Genomic DNA, 18,317 nt, shown 5'->3' with positions numbered 1-18,317 from the left:
GGCAAGGGCTCTGGCCTTCTTAGGTTCAGCAGAAACATAGAAGGGGCCTGGGGACTGGAATTTAGGTCAGAGCTTGCCCCCAAATCCAACTGTCAGGACTCTCCCTGTCTTACAGAGATTCAAACTAACATGCATGCTTAGGTGCTTCAGTTGTGTCCAATTCTTTGTGATCCCACAGACTATAGCCTGCCAGGCTCCTCTGTCCATGAAATTCTCCAGGCAAGAATACTGGAGTGGGTTGCCATTCCCTTCTCCAGGAGATCTTCCCAACCCAGGGACTGAACCCGAGTCTCTTAAGTCTTCTGCATTGCCAGGAGGATTCTTTACATTCCTAACGCTGGAACCTACTCCCACTACCTTCCCAGGGCTCTGATCAGTCATTAAGCCCTAAAGGATGGCTGGGGTGAGGTTTTTTTTTTCTCCTCCCAGCAGATGGGTGACCAGTTTCATGGGGATGAGAGTGGAGGGTGGCTTCTAAGCTTAACAAGCTCCATAAAAGAATATGTGACAAAGGGCCTAATGGGAAGAAAGACCGATGATCCTCAGTCCAAGGAGACTAGCAAGGAAAGGGTTAAGAGATAGAGCCTTACAGAGCCCGGGAAATGTACCCCACCCAAGGGGAGGGGCCAGCGGGTGCATTAAAAAGGGAGCAGCTAGTGTGGAGAGGCAGGGACAGGGCCTCCCTACTTCTAAAGGCCTCCTTGGTCTGCAGTTGCAGCTCCAGGTAAGTGTTCCTCCTCTGGCTCTGTCTGCTTGTGGGTCTGATCAGAGGGAATCTTCGGCTTCATTGTGATCTTTGGCTTGTTTCACACCAGCGCTGGGTCCCTAAGTTCTCAACAGACCCTAGCTCTGAAAGGCTCTTTGGATCAGTCCTCTTCAGGGTGTCCTTGATCAGAGTCAAGATGTCTCCCAGGGAGTGGGGAGCTCTGTGTCCAGCCTGGCCCTGTCCTGCTCCGCCCCTATGCCTGGCTTTCTCTGCCCCCGTGCTCTCTGAGCCATGCTCCCTGCGCCTCCCGCAGGGCCCTGACTGGGATATCATCATATACTGTAAGTTTGCGATGAGATACTACAGTATAGATGATGTACTCGTCCGGGTGCTCCCAGCTCTGGAGCCAGCGGAGGAGGCCAGGGCTTGCTGGAAGCCCACCACGCTCACTGCTCTGCCTGTCACAGCCTGCCGACCACCAGGGCACTTGGGGTGGCGAGGAAACCGTTACCATTACTGAGTTTAGTAATGGTAACGGTTCTCTTGCTGCACCCAGAAAATGTGCCAAGAAGACTTCTCGGATCCCTGGAGCAGACTACCAAAGGGAAGGAGGCTCCAGCTCAGACCACGGGGTGGGGGTGAGGGAATGGGTGAGTTTTCTCTTTCCTGTTCTAAACAAATAAAGATGAGAACCAGAATGTTTGTCTTTGAACTTTATTCACATTTGAGACTGGAGACGGGGTGGCATGGGAGGGATCAAGGATTTGAGGAGTAGATGGGGGGCACTATCTCACTTAGGACACATGGGTCCTTACACAGCTGCCAGGTGGACGAACTGAGCGGAGAGGGAAAAGGTCTCCTCTTCGCTGACAACTGGCAACACAGAGACTCTGGGCCCTGGGGAAGCCAGTGGGAAGCAGTGCTCTGCACCAAAGGGCCAGCTTCTAAGACCCAAGTAGCTATAGCCCCAGAGGAACCAACTGGGAACCCAGCTAAGGCAGGTTGAAGGAGGAAGGCTCCAGCAGGAAGCCATGACATGGCAGATGTGGTGCAGACTCGGCCAGGCCAGTCAGCAGTCAGTCAGCCTATGGGTGTCCAAGCCTGGCCCCAGGCCTTGCAGGCAGTTCTGGTTAGCGGCTCCCGCCAGCAGCTTGGGCGGGGATGCCTTGGAAAAGACAGCGGAGGGTGGTCACTTGAGGAGTTTCACAGACAGGCGGAGCTGAACTTCACAGAGGAAGATGTTCATGAGGTCGCGGCCCACCTCCTGTGCGATCCGAGCAATCAGGTACCCCTTCGGACCGATCAGGATCTTCTGAGGGCGGGGTAAAAAAGAGGGCCATGAGCTGGCTATCAGGCAGTTGGGAAGAACCCCTGCTTAACAGAGTCCTGGTCCCTCCTCCAAGCCCAGCCCTGCTCACCATGTGAGATTCTTTGGGCACCAGAAGCTTCTGCTCGATCACCAGCTCCCCGCCTGGCCCTTCATCCCAGACCACCGTTTTCTGCACAGGGAGACATCGTGACTGGCCAGGCAGGTCCCCTAGCCCTGCTCTTGGGGACCTAGCTGCCCTGCTCCAGGTGGAGCCCCCGGACCCCTCACTGTGCCCACACCTGCTGTACGTTGTAGGGCACCTCCTCGGGCAGGTACTCCAAGAGCTTCTCTCGGATCATGTTGGCACAGATCTCCTCAGGCGTCTGGCTGGTGAGGACCTCACTGTGGAACTCCCAGGGACCTGGCCGGGCCTGTGCCAGGAGGTATTGCTATGGGCAGAGAGGGAAGAGGTCAGTATATCAGTCCCAAGCGGGACTTCCCTCTCACTCTTACTTCCAGGGGGAACTCTTGAGGCTTGTCTTCACCTGGTGGATACCAAGAGCCAGGCTAACTGACCTTCAGTGTTTTTACATCCTCCTGGCTTAGGGCTGACAACATGAAGATCTCCTGGAAGTGAGGCCAGCCCATCTGCTGAGGGTCTCTCACAGGCTGTGGGTTTGGGCCCTGAGCTGCTGTATTAGGGCAGTGAGTGCCTGGCTGTGAGCGCAAAGCCTGCCTCGTTTTAAGCTTCTTGCCGTTGACTACACCTTCAGTGAGGGCGGCTGTGAGCTCTAGGAGAACGGACTTCTGCTTCAGGCAATCAACCTGGGGGTGGGCGATGGGCAGAAGACTGTGGTCAGTGAAGGTCAGTCTCCCTGAAGGAGACCCCTTCCTCAGGTAGGTGGGGCTCACCTTGTTCATAACAAGGATGCTGGGGACTTGGGAAAACTGGGTCAAGCACCGGAGCACCTGGGGACTGAGCTGGTTCCGAGTCCACTTGTCCGAAACATCCACAAGTACCACAACTGGAAGTCGGCAGCGTATGGAGGAGGACAAGGTTATGATCACTCTTTCCCCCACCCCCCAAAAAAACTTCCAGGGTATGGGATCTGGCCAACCCCTAACCCCCCAAACTACTAGGAATGACAGGCCATGACCATGTACACTGGGCCTCAGATTCCTAGCCTGAGCCTAACCTAGGTCAGCAGATTCCATGCTCTTCCACGGATCTTCCAACAAAGAGAGCTCCAGATGGTGCCTAAGGGACAGACAGGAAGGGTCTGGTGAGTGATGCATTCCTAAGGCGGGGTAGGGTGTGACAGGGGGTTTTCCAGCCCCTAGGATGGAATCTCCCCACTCTCTCTTCAACACCTTTCCCCTCAATGACTCCCTGTTCCCCCAGCTGTTACCTTTTCTGTTTAGCACGGCTGATGAGGCCAGGTGTGTCAAGCAGGATCTAAAATCAGGAAAGAGATGCCCAGGTCCCCAACCCCAGAAGGAAAGATTATGACTGGGTAGTGAAAATCCACCCACCCTTGATGTCAGGAGCCTGCCCCCACTTCTTGGCTGAGCTGACTTTAGACTTTTATCCTCCAGCTGTTTTACTTCTGTCAATACACAGGAGCCAGGAGGAGGAGGACAACTGTGAATATATGGAATATTAGAAGCAGTAAAGAGGCAATGAGACCTCTGTGACTAGATACCAGAGGGGTAAGGCAAGAGAGAGAACTGCTCCAAGTCTAAAGGAAGAAGCACCCCCTTCCCTAAGAACAGTGAATCTAAACATCATTTTTGAAGGGTCCAATCGTTAAAGGAGACTGTCTTAGCTTCACCCTCTGTCCTGTTTGCTGGACATCCATTGCAAGTACCTACCACCTGGGTCTCTTTCTCTGTGATGACCCCCAGAGCTTGACTGCGAGTGGTGTGCACTTTCCTGGAGACAGGGAACACCTGCCAGGAAGAAAGAAATCCCAAGTGAGGTCCTGGATCCCTCTGGAACAATCCACGAAGGCACAGTAAGAAGTGAGAAATGAAAAGGGGAGGGGGAAGGGTCAAGGATGCCGCGTACTTTTCGGCCCAGCAGCTGGTTGGAGAGTGTAGACTTCCCTGCATTTGGGGCACCCAGGAGGACCACTCGTAGGACTCGGGGGTTCTCAGGCATGTCGGGGCGATGGACCAAGAGGAGATCTTGCTCATCTGCATGAGGAGACAGGAGGAGAGTGAGAGGCAGTGCAATCTGGATCCCCCATCAGGTACATAGTCCTACCTGTCCACAAAAAGAGTATGGATAAGAGATTAGTGCACCAGGTTGAAGTCGGGACCTGGCTTTGAGATTTTGTTTGACCATTAGTTTGTTTATACGCCTTTATCAAATTTTCTCGTTTTGTCATAGGTAAAACAGAAATGGTATCAATGGTACTTAATTACTGTATAACCTTTTGACAACTGACAGTTGTGTAAAACATCTCAGTACAACGCCTGGCACTCAGTAACCTTGTGGAATCATATTGTGTAGTTGTGCCCAGTAAATGTATTCACATGTGTGAAAGTAGCACCATACCAGATAAACCCAGAAATTCCCTCAGCTGTCTCACCCTACTAAGGGTACTATGAAGGCTCTGCAAGACTTTCGGTATTCGCTCCTATGACACTGTATGGCAATGACCAGTTTTTGTGTTCAGCCTCTAGTCTATGCTACTTGAAGAATACAGAGTGCTATTTATAGTTGACCCTTAAACAACATGGGTTTGAACTGGGCTGGTCCACTTACACACAGGATTCCGTCCTCCCCTCACTCCCCATTAAATGTTGGTTTCTGTACTCGGTTGAATCCTTGGATCTGGAATTGTGGGTATGTAAGGAACTGCATATATGGAGGGCCAATAATGTTATACAAGGACTTTCGATTGCGCGGGTTCAGCATTTTTAATATCTCTGCCCTCAGTTGTTCAAGGACCAACTGTAACTCCGTGTCTTGATAAGTAGATGGGGCACTTTGGGGTCGAGTTTGCGCCCCATGTTGGGAGAAAGAGCCACAACTCTACCAAGCCTGTGGCCCTTCAATTTCCTGCTCTTTGTGGGCGTCGCTGGTTGGGACTAGGTCAGTTCCTTCTAGCTCTAAAACTCTTATAACCTAGCTTCTCTTTCCTGTGAGATCCTTCACTGCTCGCCTCTGTCTCTCGGGTCCTCAAGATCGTCTTCTACAATACAGAGCCAAAGATGATAGCCCCAGAGACGGAGGGGTTTCCCTAACACGGGACTTGCAGTGTTACAGCCGTAAAGTCGTAACAGTCGCGGACAAATTTATCTGCATTCTTTACCTCTGTGTACGGACACGGCGGGGACGCGAAAAGGCAAAGAGTTGTCTGGCTGAGAGAGTCCGAGGAAGCAATCCAGGGCTGAGTTCTGGCCATTAGGGCGTGAAGCCGAAGCCAGGCGGGGACCAGAGAAGGTCGGGCCCGCTACACAGGAAACGCACCTCCGCTGACAACCCAAGAGAGAGGGGAGCCGGGTCATCCATTCCCTCGCGGCATCAGGACCTGGCTGCCAGAGCCCCGACACGGTTCGAAAGAGCACAGCCCCACGCCAGCTGGAGGCAGCCATGGCAGACGCAAGGCACTCCGGGAACCCTGGGAACGCACCTACGATTGGACAGAGCGGCGGAGAGTCGAGCGAGCGGGAGAGAGCTAGATCGGCCCAAACAGAGCGGAGGAGCATGGGACGTTGGAGGTGGGCTGGGGTTGGATCCTCTCTGGAGACGGCCCGAGGCTAAGAAAAGGGGGAAAAGTGTATTCAGAGTTTGTGTGAGCTTCACAATCGTTTTGGACTCCGATACGCATCGTGTTTTATTCTTCTCCTGCCAAAGTTTTGTCAAAGGCCTTTCGAGCCCTGCCTCATGAAAGACTACATCTCCCACGAGGCCGAGCGGCAAAATCTTTCTCTTAACGTCCGACTTCTGTCAGCAGGAGAAACTCGCGCAGCGTAGGAGTAATGATCCGGAGGCGTGGGACCTTGTACCGCTCGCACTGAGGTTCTTCTTATGAGGCAATGGCAATGGCAACCCACTCCACTATTCTTGCCTGGAAAATCCCATAGACGGAGGAGCCTGGTAGGCTGCAGTCCATGGGGTCGCTAAGAGTCGGGCACGACTGAGCGACTTCACTTTCATGCATTGGAGAAGGAAATGGCAACCCACTCCAGTGTTTTTGCCGGAGAATCCCAGGGACAGAGGAGCTTGGTGGGCTGCCGTCTATGGGGTCCCACAAAGTCGGACACGACTGAAGCGACTTAGCAGCAGCAGCTTAGCAGCCAGCCTGAGGCATGCACGACCCCCACCCAGCGGCCCTCTGGTTTGGCCTAGCGTCGGCAGCGGCCTCTGGCAATCTGTGCCTTAGCTTTATGGGACCCTCCTGTAAGGAGTGGTCCGTGGGTCTGTGATCCCCATGAGCAGCAAACCCGGATTTCCCTCCTATAAACCTCGGCTACTACCTCCTCTCTGAGGCCATCCTTTCTGGAGAAAACCAGAGGGTCTGCAAAAGCAGAAGAAACTGCTTAGTCACCTAGGATCTCTGGGATTGTCTTAGCTGCCTGAAGATCCTGATATACCTTGGCTGATTTGTGGCCCTAAGCCCTCTCTTCATCCTTTGATGCCGCAGTCAGACTTTTGGAATTGAGAGAGAAATGTCGCAAGGATTGAAGGTGTTGAGAATACAACAAAGAACAAAATAGACAAAAATCTCCAGCACGGGACTTGTATTCTGGGGGCTTCGTGTGTGTGTGTGTGTGTGTGTGTGTATGAGAGAGAGAGGGAGAGGGAGAGAGATACCCGACCTGTGACCTCACAGGGCCAGTTTCAGTGGGATGGTTTGTGTGAAAGCCTAAACGGAGTGGATTTAAGAGAGAGTGAGGGGAGAGGAATTGAGGGTAGCCGGACCTTCCCAGGTGGTGCTAGTAGTAAAGAACTTGCCTGCCAGTGCAGAAGACATAGGAGACTTGGGTTCAATCCCTGGGTCAGGAAGATCCCCAGGCAGAGGGCATGGTAACCTACCCCAGTATTCTTGCCTGGAGAATCCTATGAACAAAGGAGCCTGGCAGGCTACAGTCCATGGGGTCGCAAAGAGTCGGACACGACTGAAGCGATTTAGCACAGGGGAAACTTCCCAGAGGAGCAGAGCAAGAGAGAGTGGTAATAGAAGAGAGGGAAAGAGGAGTGGAGTTAAGAGAGGAGTTACTTTTTTTTTTTTAAAGATGGGTGGTTTTTGTTTGCTTATGGTAGCGACCTAATAAAGAGGAAGAAATTGATGATAAAGGACAGAAAGGTGAGAATTGTTGGCGGATGGTAAGAACCAACTGGCCAGACTGCTGTTGTGGGAATGAAGGCTGAGTGTTCGATAAGCTCTAAGTGACACAGACTGACAGAGCCTTGGGCACCCAAATGCACTGATAATTTGCAAATGGTGTCAGGCTCCAGCTTTCAGGCTGCCTTCTCTGTTTGTAGAAGAAATGGACTTTTTGGAACATGATATTCCGGATGTTCTTTGGGCATATGGGTGTCCAAAAAACAAGATGCTACTAAATACGAGAGAGCCAACAATCAGAAAAATAGATATAGTCTTTCATAACAGTTAGGTGAAATACCATTTCAACTGCAATTAAAATGAAGGGGAATTTCAGGTTAAACAGTAGTTGAAGAACTTAGATACATAAATATAAAATTACCCAAGGAACACATACTAAGTACCACAGTGATGGCAACAGATAACACTGGAAGAATCTCAGGAATAACATAAAAAATTAGGGGAAATTAGTTAAAAAAAAAACAAACACACCTTCCCTGACCCTTCAAGTCCTTTTCTAATAGGTGTCATTTTATCCTTTTCACTAAAATAGTGCAGTGAAGATGGTGGAGAGAAGCAGATGGATTCCAGAGATCTAAGGAGATAGAATTTGAAGGAGATGGAGCTTAAAACCTTTTAAGGGACTCCAGTTACGGCTAGATAAGTCCAAATCCTTGCATGCATCTAGCTCTGCTTACTTCTACTCCCAAGGCATCAGGCAAACTAGCTTTCTTTCCATCTCTTGATTATACCAAGCTTATTTCTGCCTCAGGGCCTTTATACCTGCTGCTGGCTTCTGCTTCCCATTCAGGTCTCAGCTAAAATGTCACTTTCTGACAGGCTTTTCTTCACAGCATTTACCACTCCTGCAATGGTTCTGTTACAGTGTCTGGAATGCTATAAGAGACTGCTCAGGGTTCTTCAGGGTCTTACCTATCTCCTGATGGCCCCAATCTAACCAAGTAACTTCCTTGCTTCAGTGCCTTCATGATTAAGTGTAAACCAGTCAATGTGGCTCCAGCTTACTTTGCCAGGCTCATCTCTTTTACTCTTCTTTTTGAGCTCGACTGAATTTTTTTAGTCGCCCAATTGCATGGTATCCTCTCTCACTTCCAGGTCTTTCCATAGGCTGTTCCTTCCATGATATGTTACATTTTTTTATAGGATCCTTTATCCTCCTATGACAAAGCAGTTAACAATACACTGATTGAGCACACAGATAATTGAGCCAGACAGCCTGGCTCTGGTTCTCAGCCCCATTATTTACTGTGTGGCCCAGGGCAAATAACTTCTCTTTACTGCAGTTTCCTCATCTATAAAACAGGCATAACGATTACTGTTATGTTATAAAAGAGGGTTGTTACAGTTAAGAGTACTTATATGTGTAAAGTTTTTCTGGTGCCTCAGACGGTAAAGAATCTGCCTGCAATGCAAACCACCCGAGTTTGATCCCTAGGTCAGGAAGATCTCCTGGAGGAGGGAATGGCTACCCACTCCAATATTCTTGCCTGAAGAATTCCATGGACAGAGGAGCCTGACAGGCTATACAGTCCACAGGGTCACAAAGAGTCAGACACGACTGAGCAACTTTCACACACACAAAGTGTTTACTTAGAACAGTGCAAGGCACATTGTAAATGCTGTGTGCCTGCTCCTATTATTATATGTCCTCTACTAGACTGTAAGTTCTATGAGAACAAAGAATATATATAATTTATGTGTGTGTATGTATATGTATATATATATATATGTCACTACTGTGTCTCCTGCACCTACAACAGTGTCTAGCACATTGTTCAGTGAGTGAATAAATTATATCTTTCTTTGGATTGGTGCTCCCTTGGTGGTGTCAACACAGTTGCAGCAGTATCAGATATTATTATACATCTTCTTATATCCAGTGTTACTGGGAAAGGGCAACAGACTTTCCCAGAAGGAACTCTGTGCATTTTTGACTCTGACTGGGTTACATGCCCATCCATAAAACCACCATTCTAACTTAAGGAATGTTATGAGCAGAATGACTTGGGATTGAGTTTATGTGCTTATCCACATGATCTGAAAATGGAGTAGGGGTGATTCTTTGAATGATTATCATGAGATATAGTGAGTGAATGCTTGGCAGACAAAAAACAAATCACAATTCTGCCCTGGATAAGAAATTTAAATAGGGAAATGGTTCCAGAGATCCTTACAGTTCAAATATAAGAAAATATGTCACCTCCATATAGATTGCAGCAGGCCTTCCCTGGGACTGCGTGTGGTGGGGGAGTTAAGGCACAGTTCCCAGAAGTTTCAGGGTAAGCTATGGCTTTCTTTTTAGTCATCCATTCATTGGGACATAGTGTCGATATTAATTCTTCTTCCTTTCTGGCTCTGCAATTCCCCTCTGGTGCCAAATGTGCTCTCATTCCAAAGGCTAATACTTTTGCCAGTAATAACTCTTGGTCTCTATCCCTCCAGACTCTGAACTGCAGAGAGGAGACCGGGCTAGAGGAGGAAGGAAGAGTCATGGTGATGAGGAGAGTTTAGTCCTGTGTCTCCTCTTCCCTCTGCCTGCAGTGCATTGGCTGCAGCTTTCAAGTTTGTACTGTTGAGGGGAACTCCCTGGATGCCCAGGGGTTAGGACTCCCCACTTTCACTGCCCAGGATCCAGGTGCCATCCCTGGTTGGGGAAGTAAGATCCCACAAGCCATGAGATATGGCCAAAAAAAAAAAGTTTGCATTGTTGAATTCCTGGGACTGAATTGAGCCTAGTCTCTTGTTGGGTTATGCTAAGGCACGGGTCTAGGTGGTGGTCTAGGGGCTGATAGCTGGTTTTCCTTGGGCTAAAGGCCTAGTTTTTACCAATTTGCAAGTCAGGTTCCACAATAAGAGTTGGAAAGTAGGGAACTATTAACCTGATAAGCCCCTTGATGGCACATATGAGATGCCCGGAGCGTTTTCATCCCATAAACTCTATGTGCTTAATAAACAGACTGAACTTAGCCGTGTCCCTGTGCATTCGAGGTGTAGTCAGGTCCCTGACAAAGTCCCCAGGGCTTCTGAGCACTTGAGTATTCAGGGATGTCAAAGTTACCTCTTACACAGTTACCCCTCAATGCATTTTAGATGTGATCGTATTCTTGAAAGAAACCTAAACTTATTATCAGCGGTCATCTCAGAGCATTCAATCCTTTAAGTGCAAGCGGGATCCAGAATCCTGGAAGTACGATTAAGTCTACGGCCCCTATGGGCACCGCGTTTAGTAACCCACGCTAACTTCCAGAAGCCTGAGACCCTGGGGCAGCCACCAGAGCCTCTAAGCTTACTAAGTCCTCGAAGCCAGCGGCCATGTTCACCTGAGACCCAGGGGTCCAGGGCATCAGGCACTGAGGCAGACGCCCTCGGTGCGGCTTGCGCAGGCGCGGACGGCTCAAGAGGGCCCCGGCGCTCCAGGCTGCGCAGGCGCAGGAGCGGCTCCCGGCGAGTCCCGACGGCGGCGGCGGTGACTGAGGGGCCGGGGCGTGTAGCAGCGGTGGCGGCGGCGGGCGGCAACGGAGCAGCCATGAGGGCCGGGCCCAGTCACCGACAGTGAGTGGTGGTGGGAGCAGGGTGGGAGACAGGAAGAAAGCATAACCTGGTGGAGGGATACTCCGACTTGGGGGTTGGGGTCGGCTCTGCCTGTCGGAGGCGAAGGGGCATGGGGGAGGGACAGTTTGAGGTGATGATGGGAAGATTCGGGGCACTGTGGTCAGCTCGCCAGCGCCAGGGCTGGACGGCTTCGGGGAGGTCAGGGGGTGCGCGCTGCAGAGTGAAGGAGCCCACCGCAGGGGCAGTGTCCCGCGCTCCCCCGTGTGTCATCGTCCCTTCCCCCAGGAGCTTTCGGTCGCCTCTCCCTTTCCGCTTCTTTCAGAGAATGATCTCCGGGGAGAGGAGGGGGGAGGGGGAGGGTAGTGGAGGATGAAAGCCCTGCTGGAGATGAAGAAGGCAACTCTGGTCCAAGCGGGGAAGAGCCGCTCGCCCGGAGTAATAGGCTACTCTGGGTAGAGGATGGGGGTCGTTTAAAGCTGGGAGGGGTCTAGGGAAAAGAGCTAGGAGCTTAGCGTCCGACTGGTTCGAATCCACGTCCATCGCTGGTTAAAGCTGATAGATAACCTTGGGCAGGTCCCACTTAACCTTTCTGAACCTTCGGAAGATGTAATGTGTTTTAACGGGCTCTTGCAAGCATCACGTATGTGATTGAGTTCGTTTATAAAAACTGTAAATTGTGAGTACTGTGTCCAGGTTGCTGTATCACCAGCAGTATCACTGGATTTTAGATTTTACCGTTATTAATGGAATGACTGATTTCTTTGTCAAGGCGAAGCATGTTTGTAAAAGCGATCGGCACCGACGTGTTTTCTTTACCGGCTCAGCAGATCCTGTGCAGAAATACCAGTTTGTTCTGTGATGTGACACGTTAGCCATCAGACACACTTGTGTAGGAAAAATGCCGTACTTTCAGGCATTTTTTTTTTTTTTTTTTTTTACAAATGGTATGTAGCTCCTCACCCAAGAGGGAGGCAGTAGAGAATGGAAGGCCAATCTGTTAAATGCTTTATGAACACAGCCTGTTCGGTTCCCTTGTAGCATAGTTGGTACTAACCTGCTTTATTATGAGTTGGAAAAAAAAAAAAAAAAACTAGTTTGAGACAAACTGGGAGGGGTGCACAGTGAGGGATGTGCAAATACGTTTTGTTTCGTTTTCCCAGTTTGTTATTTTTTTTTAATTGTAAAAAAGTTTTTCTTTGCAAGAGTCTCTGGTTTCCCCGAGGCGCTGTGTCTATTTTGCAGGTCAGATAGCATATAGCCGCTTTTAGGCTCCACTTTTTCTTACCCTGCTTGTGGAAACCTCCAGGGTGGAGTGTCTCAGAGAAAGACAGAAGCAGCTGTGCGAAAGCCTGAGAGGTGGCTGGTTTGTTTCTAAGGGGCTGAAGGAGCACTCCTGAGGCTTTGTCGTTGTTCTCGTTGTTTAGGGTAGACAAAGCAGAGGACAGAGTTAAACTGTATACTTGGAGAGAGAGAGAAAATGGCTTTCTAGTCACAGCTTTTAAAAAAGAGGTGAAACTCCTTTCAAAAGGATGGAAAGAGATGATGCTTCAGCTCTGCCAGCTCTGAGGATGGAGAGCTTGAAATGGTGAGGTCTTTTGGAAATTAGTGATTTATCTTTCATCTGACCAAAGGTAGGGAGTAGCTGTATTAGATCCTTGAAGGTTCACAGATAAGGAGAATGAATTATTTTATAGGAATGGGGACATGAACCCTCATTGCCTTTAACTTCTCTGTCTGGGCAAATGTGTTTTACTACTCTTTCTTGGAAATACACGGTAATAGATCATTTTAAACTTTTTGCTCTAGTTGCTTGGCTTTTCCAATAAATTCTCTGTCCATAACAGAGGATAGTTTCTTTTTCTTATTTAGAGGATAGTTTAAAAAAGAAAGTGTTTGTTACTGTTGTCATAGGTCATTTACAGGATTCAAATTCAATCTGTCTTTGTCTACCACATGGAAGATGAAGTAGGGGTGTAAAAATGTTAGAACTAACCTAACCATCTTATTTCTAATAGTTGGATGTTTGTTTTTAATTTTGATGATGCATTTCCCCCTCTATTGGAAATTTCCATCAGTTCAGACAAGTCCATAAATGCCATCCCTATTACGTTAAAATGATAGAGGTTTGTTCAGCTGTGAGGAGAATTTCCTGTCCTCTCCTTCTATTCTCTTTCCTGTTTGTGGTTCCTTTTATGTAGTAGATTACTGTTACAGAACAGGGAGTCTTCCCCTGAGGGAGAGAAAGGGGATGGTCAGTGCCTTGATTGCTTGTTACAAGAGCTAAAATAAAAGGAATAAGGTTTACCAGCTCGTGTTCATTCTGATAAAATGAATCATTTTTCTTAAAAAAAGCAAGCATTTCATGCCTCGGGGGAACCCTTTTTAAAGCAGTCTATTTAAAAGCAAAATTATAGTGTTTTTACCTCCCTCTCTTTTTCTTTTACTGAGAATATTTGCTTGTAAACAGAACCTTTGTTTCTTCAGATCCTTTCTGATCTTGCCGCCCATTCCTTAGCTGAAGTCTCTTTTGTGATATTTTTATAACCACTAATTAATAATAGGAGCAGAAAGATTTTTTTTTTGTCATTTGTTTTGGTTCTTGGTAGAGTGCTAACAACTTTAAAGGAATAATGTATGAGAAAATGTTTAAAAGGGAAAGTAAAGAGGATAGTAGATTTGTTTATTTTTTATTTACTCAGTTTTTAAATTGAAGTAGAGTTGATTTACAATGTTGTGAGAAAAGTGGGTTTAACTTAGTGAATCTGTAAGTTGATTGTGATGTTTGGAGGGTAAAGAATTCAAGAATGGACCTGTGGTTCAGAGGACCCTTTGAAGAGGAGGGTTTGCTTACCAGTATTTATTTATTTAGCACAGCTGTTGGCTTAGAGTACCTGCTTGTTAATAATTGCCAAAGGGAAAATAATAACAGTATGTAATCAGCAAACTTGGGTTCAAATCTTGTGCAACTTTGTGTATCTTTGAATAAGCTTACTCATGTATCTTTGCCTGTTTCCTCATCTATGCTAATGCTAAGTCACTTCAGTCGTGTCCGACTCTATTCGACCCCATAGACGGCAGCCCACCAGGCTCCCCCGTCCCTGGGATTCTCCAGGCAAGAACACTGGAGTGGGTTGCCATTGCCTGCTCCAGTGCATGAAAGTGAAAAGTGAAAGTGAAGTCGCTCAGTCACGCACGACTCTTAGCGACCCCATGGACTGCAGCCTACCAGGCTCCTTCGTCCATGGGTTTTTCCAGGCAAGAGTACTGGAGTGGGGTGCCATTGCCTTCTCTGTTCCTCATCTATAAACCAAATATAATTGTACTTACTTCATGAGGTTGTTGTGAAGGTTAAATGTGTTAATATATATAAAGTGTTTAGAATGGTACCTGACACTTAGTAAATGCTAAATGAATGTTAATTATTACTAGTGTTCGTTGGATATACTCATTCTCTTTGTGCCCAAATCACAGGTCAGAGTTGATGATGATTAGCCCCTGCCCTCTGCTAGTTCACAGTCTAGTGAAGCAAACAGAACTATACAAAGTAATTATAATGGAATTCAATACCTTATTTCATGAAATCTGTGGTGCCAGTGATTGTAAGTCTCACAGTTATTTTGCATACCACTAAGGAAGAAGAAATGCTACTAATGAGACTGGCATGCCGTCAGTTGCATCCTGTTATTCGGAGAAATGTGGTGGAAAAAAGCCTGTCTTAGAATTGATGGAAGGACTTCTCTGGTGGTCCAGTAGTTAAGACTGTGAACTTCCACTGCAGGGACTGCTGGTATGATTCCTGATCAGGGAACTAAGATCTCACATGCTGCATGGCCCCCCCCTGCACCCCCCAAAAAATGATGGAGTAAGAGCTGATGGAAAGGCTGGATTCAGGTGTTGTCAGTAAAGGCCTCTACTGCATCGAACCTGTTTGATAGGTCCTCACAGATGGATGTGGAAGACAGGACATTCCAAGCAGACAGTGAGGTCTGAAAATGGGAAAGGGGAGGGCATTATTGATGTGTACCACCATATCAGGGCAAGCAGCAGGAGGAAATGAGCTAAGACTTTGGCAGAGCAACATTGTCTAATGCAGCAGAGAAGGACAGGAAGCTTGGAACATTTTCAGAAGCGTCATGAGCCTAATTCTTGGATTTAAACTCCTAAAATATTATCACAACTCTAAATAGATGGTTTTGATACAATAAACTGAGAAGTGAGAGTATGTGTGAGAAGTGAAATGGCCAGGGGAAGGGCTGAAGCTTTACAGCTGACCAGAAAGGGGATAAGTGTGAAGTCGCTGTACTCTTGGTGCGAGGTGAATGCTTTCTCGGCAGAGAAGTGTTTTTAATATCTATTTCTGTCTTTTCACTGCCTGTCAAGGTCTTGATTGTGTCCCTTTTAGAGCTTTACAACTCAAGAGTGAAAAGAGTGAATATAACTTGAGAAATGCTAAATTTTATTAAAGATAGATTTAATACAAGGAGAATAATTAATTACTAGATTTGATAGCTGAGTTACAAAATGATGATTTGATTCAGCACTGGAGTGACTGTTTCATGGGGAAATATAGGTCATTTAAGGAGTGATGTAATATTTACTCAAGGGTTGGTGATTTGAAAAAAAAAAAAAAGACTTAAGGGAATTCCCAGGTGGTCCAGTGGTTAAGACTCTGCATGTCCACTGCAGGATTGCAGGGGACACAGGTTTGATCCCTGGTCAGGGAACTAAAATCCCACATGCCGTGCAGCATAGCCAAAATAATAATAGTAAAAGACTCACCCAGAAGAAAAGACTTTGGTACTAATTTTCTAGTGACTAACCCTGAAGCAATTTGGGAAAAATATATAAAACCAAAAATATCATAAACTATGTATTTCTGTAGTGTCTTTTTTTTTTTTTTTCACCAGTAAGCCAAAATAACTCTTTTAAGTTTTTGAACTCTAGTCTCACTGAAAAATGTTGGTGATAATCCTCAGCAATCAAATTCAACAACCATTGAAGTGCCTACTTTGTGTTAGGCATTGTGGTAGACATTGGAAATTAAAATGTGAATGACATGATCTGTGTTTTTAAGGTGCTCACATTTTAATTGGAGACTGACAAATAGTTATGAATTGTACCAGTATAGTAAGTGCTGTCATAGAGATCTTTACTAAGAGTTATAGGAGCCCTGGTTCTGCCTGGTGGTAGGAAAGGAAGGTTGGAGAAGGCTTCCTGGAGGAAGAATCAATCGGGTCTTGAGGAATGAATACTGTTTGGCTGCTTCAACAGAAAAGGATTGGAGAAGATAGTATTTCAAGCGCAGAGAGCAACTTGCACAAAGCCATGAGTCTATACTGGGAAGGCCAGTGGTTTAACGTGCGTAGGTCAAGGGGTACGAGGTAGGAGTGGAAGGAAGTGAGGTGAGAGACGGGTTGGAGCCTGATTATGGATGGTCTTATTGAGGGGTCTGAATTTTATTTTGTAGGTGCTAGGCAGTCATGGGAGAGTTTAAATCACTATTTAGGAAAAGTAACACTGATGGATAAACAACCAGTTCCTACTGTATGGCACAGGAAACTATATTCAATATCCTGTGACAAACCAGAATGGTAAAGAATATGAAAAAGGATATCTCTATACCTCTCTCTATATAGGTAACTGAATCACTTTGGTGTATAGCAGAAATTAACACAACATTGTAAATTAACTATACTTCAGTAAAATAAAAAGAAAGGTATGGAAGTTACATTTTTAAAAGGAGAAATTGACTGCAGGGAGACGGTCATGAGACTGGTATGATGGTCATTTGAGAGATATTGAAGACCTCAGGTAGTAGGATTGTCGACAGATTAAACAGCTTTTTACGAGACTGACTAGAAGGATCTTACTGACTTTATGTTGAGGAAGGTGTCAGGGAGAAGTTGTCCAAGATGGCTTTAAAATTACTTGCTTGGGCAACTAAGTGGATGGTGATGTCATTAACTGAGGTAGGGAACAGAGGAGTAAGACGGTGTTCCATTTGAGGGAAAATGAGTTCGATTTTGGTATGTCAGATTTGAGGTGTCTGGGAAATCCAGGAGCAAATGTCTAACAGGCTTTTGGATGTTTGGATCTCGAGTTCAGTAGAAACCGTTAGAATCTCCGTAGAATGGAGATGCAGACCTAGAAATCATTAGGGTGTAAGTAACAGTTAAAGCCAGTGTAATGACCCTGTGAGTCTAAGGTCCGGTTGCTTAATGTGTTGATCATTCACATTGTCTGGAGAGATTGGCTAAATGAGAATGTGGCTCTCGGTACTTTCTCAATAGTATAGTAGTTCATACTTATCTTTAATTTATTATTATTATTTTTTTTTACTTTACAATATTGTATTGGTTTTGCCACACATCAAAATGAATTCGCCACCGGTGTACACATGTTCCCAATCCCGAACCCCCTCCCACCTCCCCCCCGCCCCCCACACACCATCCTTCTGAGTCATTCCAGTGCACCAGCTCCAAGCATCCTGCACCCTGCATTGAACCTAGACTGGCGATTCGTTTCTTACATGATATTAGACATGTTTCAATGTCATTCTCCCAAATCATCCCACCCTCTCCCTCTCCCACAGAGTCCAAAAGACTGTTCTATACACTTTACGTTTTTTAATGCGTTATACACTTGGCTTAAATTATCAGCTTTTAGGTTGCAAAGAATAAAGCACAGAACCTCTCATCTTAGTGGAAAAAAATGGTAGCGTTTTTTCTTTTTTACCTCTTTATTATGGAAAAATTTAAATAAGTGTAAGAGTAGACAGAACAGCATAGGAACCCCATCACCCTGCTATAGCTACAGTAGGTGTCAGTTCACGCCCATCTGGTTCCATCTGTGTAGCCTGTACCCACTAACACACCTACATTATTTTTTTAAATCCAGAATATCATAATCTCATGAATAAATATTTCAGTATGTAGCTCTAAAAGATAGGGATTAAAAAGAAATTCCACCAAAAATTAGCAAGCATTTCTTAATAGCATCAGTTATCCAGTCAGTTTTCACATTTCCCCAGTTACCTCAGTATTTTTCAACCGTTTGGAACAGTATCCAAATAGGTTCGTACAGAATGATTTTCATATATCTACTACTTATTGTTTAATTTATAGCTTTGCTCTCTATCTCTTCATGTATTCATTGAGATCTATCCTATTTAAAAGCTGCTATCACCTTCTAATCTTTTGGAGAGAGAGGTGTGTGTGTGTGTGTGTGTGTGTGTGTGTGTGTGTGTGTAATTGAATCACTTTGTTGTACCCCTGAAACTCACACAACTTTGTAAATCAGATATACATCAGTTTAAAAAAAAAAGACTATCCACCACATGATTGGATTTATATGACATTCTGGAAAACTCAAAATTGTAGGGACAGTGGAAAAC

At 46.5% G+C, this 18,317-nt stretch overlaps 2 protein-coding genes across 2 annotated transcripts in view; one reads left to right on the top strand and one right to left on the bottom strand.

Moving 5' to 3' along the window:
- Positions 1 to 1,414: 1,414 nt before the first annotated feature.
- Positions 1,415 to 5,619, bottom strand: ERAL1 (Era like 12S mitochondrial rRNA chaperone 1). The gene is made up of 10 exons (XM_052657897.1): positions 5,336 to 5,619; positions 4,084 to 4,211; positions 3,888 to 3,965; positions 3,425 to 3,471; positions 3,212 to 3,273; positions 2,928 to 3,040; positions 2,592 to 2,840; positions 2,315 to 2,464; positions 2,125 to 2,205; positions 1,415 to 2,018 (listed from the first exon to the last, which is right to left on the bottom strand). Exons 1-10 carry the CDS (start codon positions 5,616 to 5,618, stop codon positions 1,896 to 1,898), a joined length of 1,314 nt encoding a protein of 437 aa, XP_052513857.1. The 5' UTR covers position 5,619; the 3' UTR covers positions 1,415 to 1,895.
- Positions 5,620 to 10,820: 5,201 nt separating this feature from the next.
- FAM222B (family with sequence similarity 222 member B) overlaps positions 10,821 to 18,317 on the top strand; it is a 57,319-nt gene continuing 49,822 nt past the window's right edge. The window contains exon 1 of the mRNA XM_052657240.1: positions 10,821 to 10,924. The gene's annotated coding sequence lies outside the window, so the exon portion shown is untranslated. The remainder of the gene's footprint in view (positions 10,925 to 18,317) is intronic.

Source organism: Budorcas taxicolor, chromosome 19 (assembly GCF_023091745.1).
Source record: "Budorcas taxicolor isolate Tak-1 chromosome 19, Takin1.1, whole genome shotgun sequence".
Classification (NCBI taxonomy): Eukaryota; Metazoa; Chordata; class Mammalia; order Artiodactyla; family Bovidae; genus Budorcas; species Budorcas taxicolor.
This window is presented reverse-complemented; position numbering and strand designations above follow the sequence as displayed.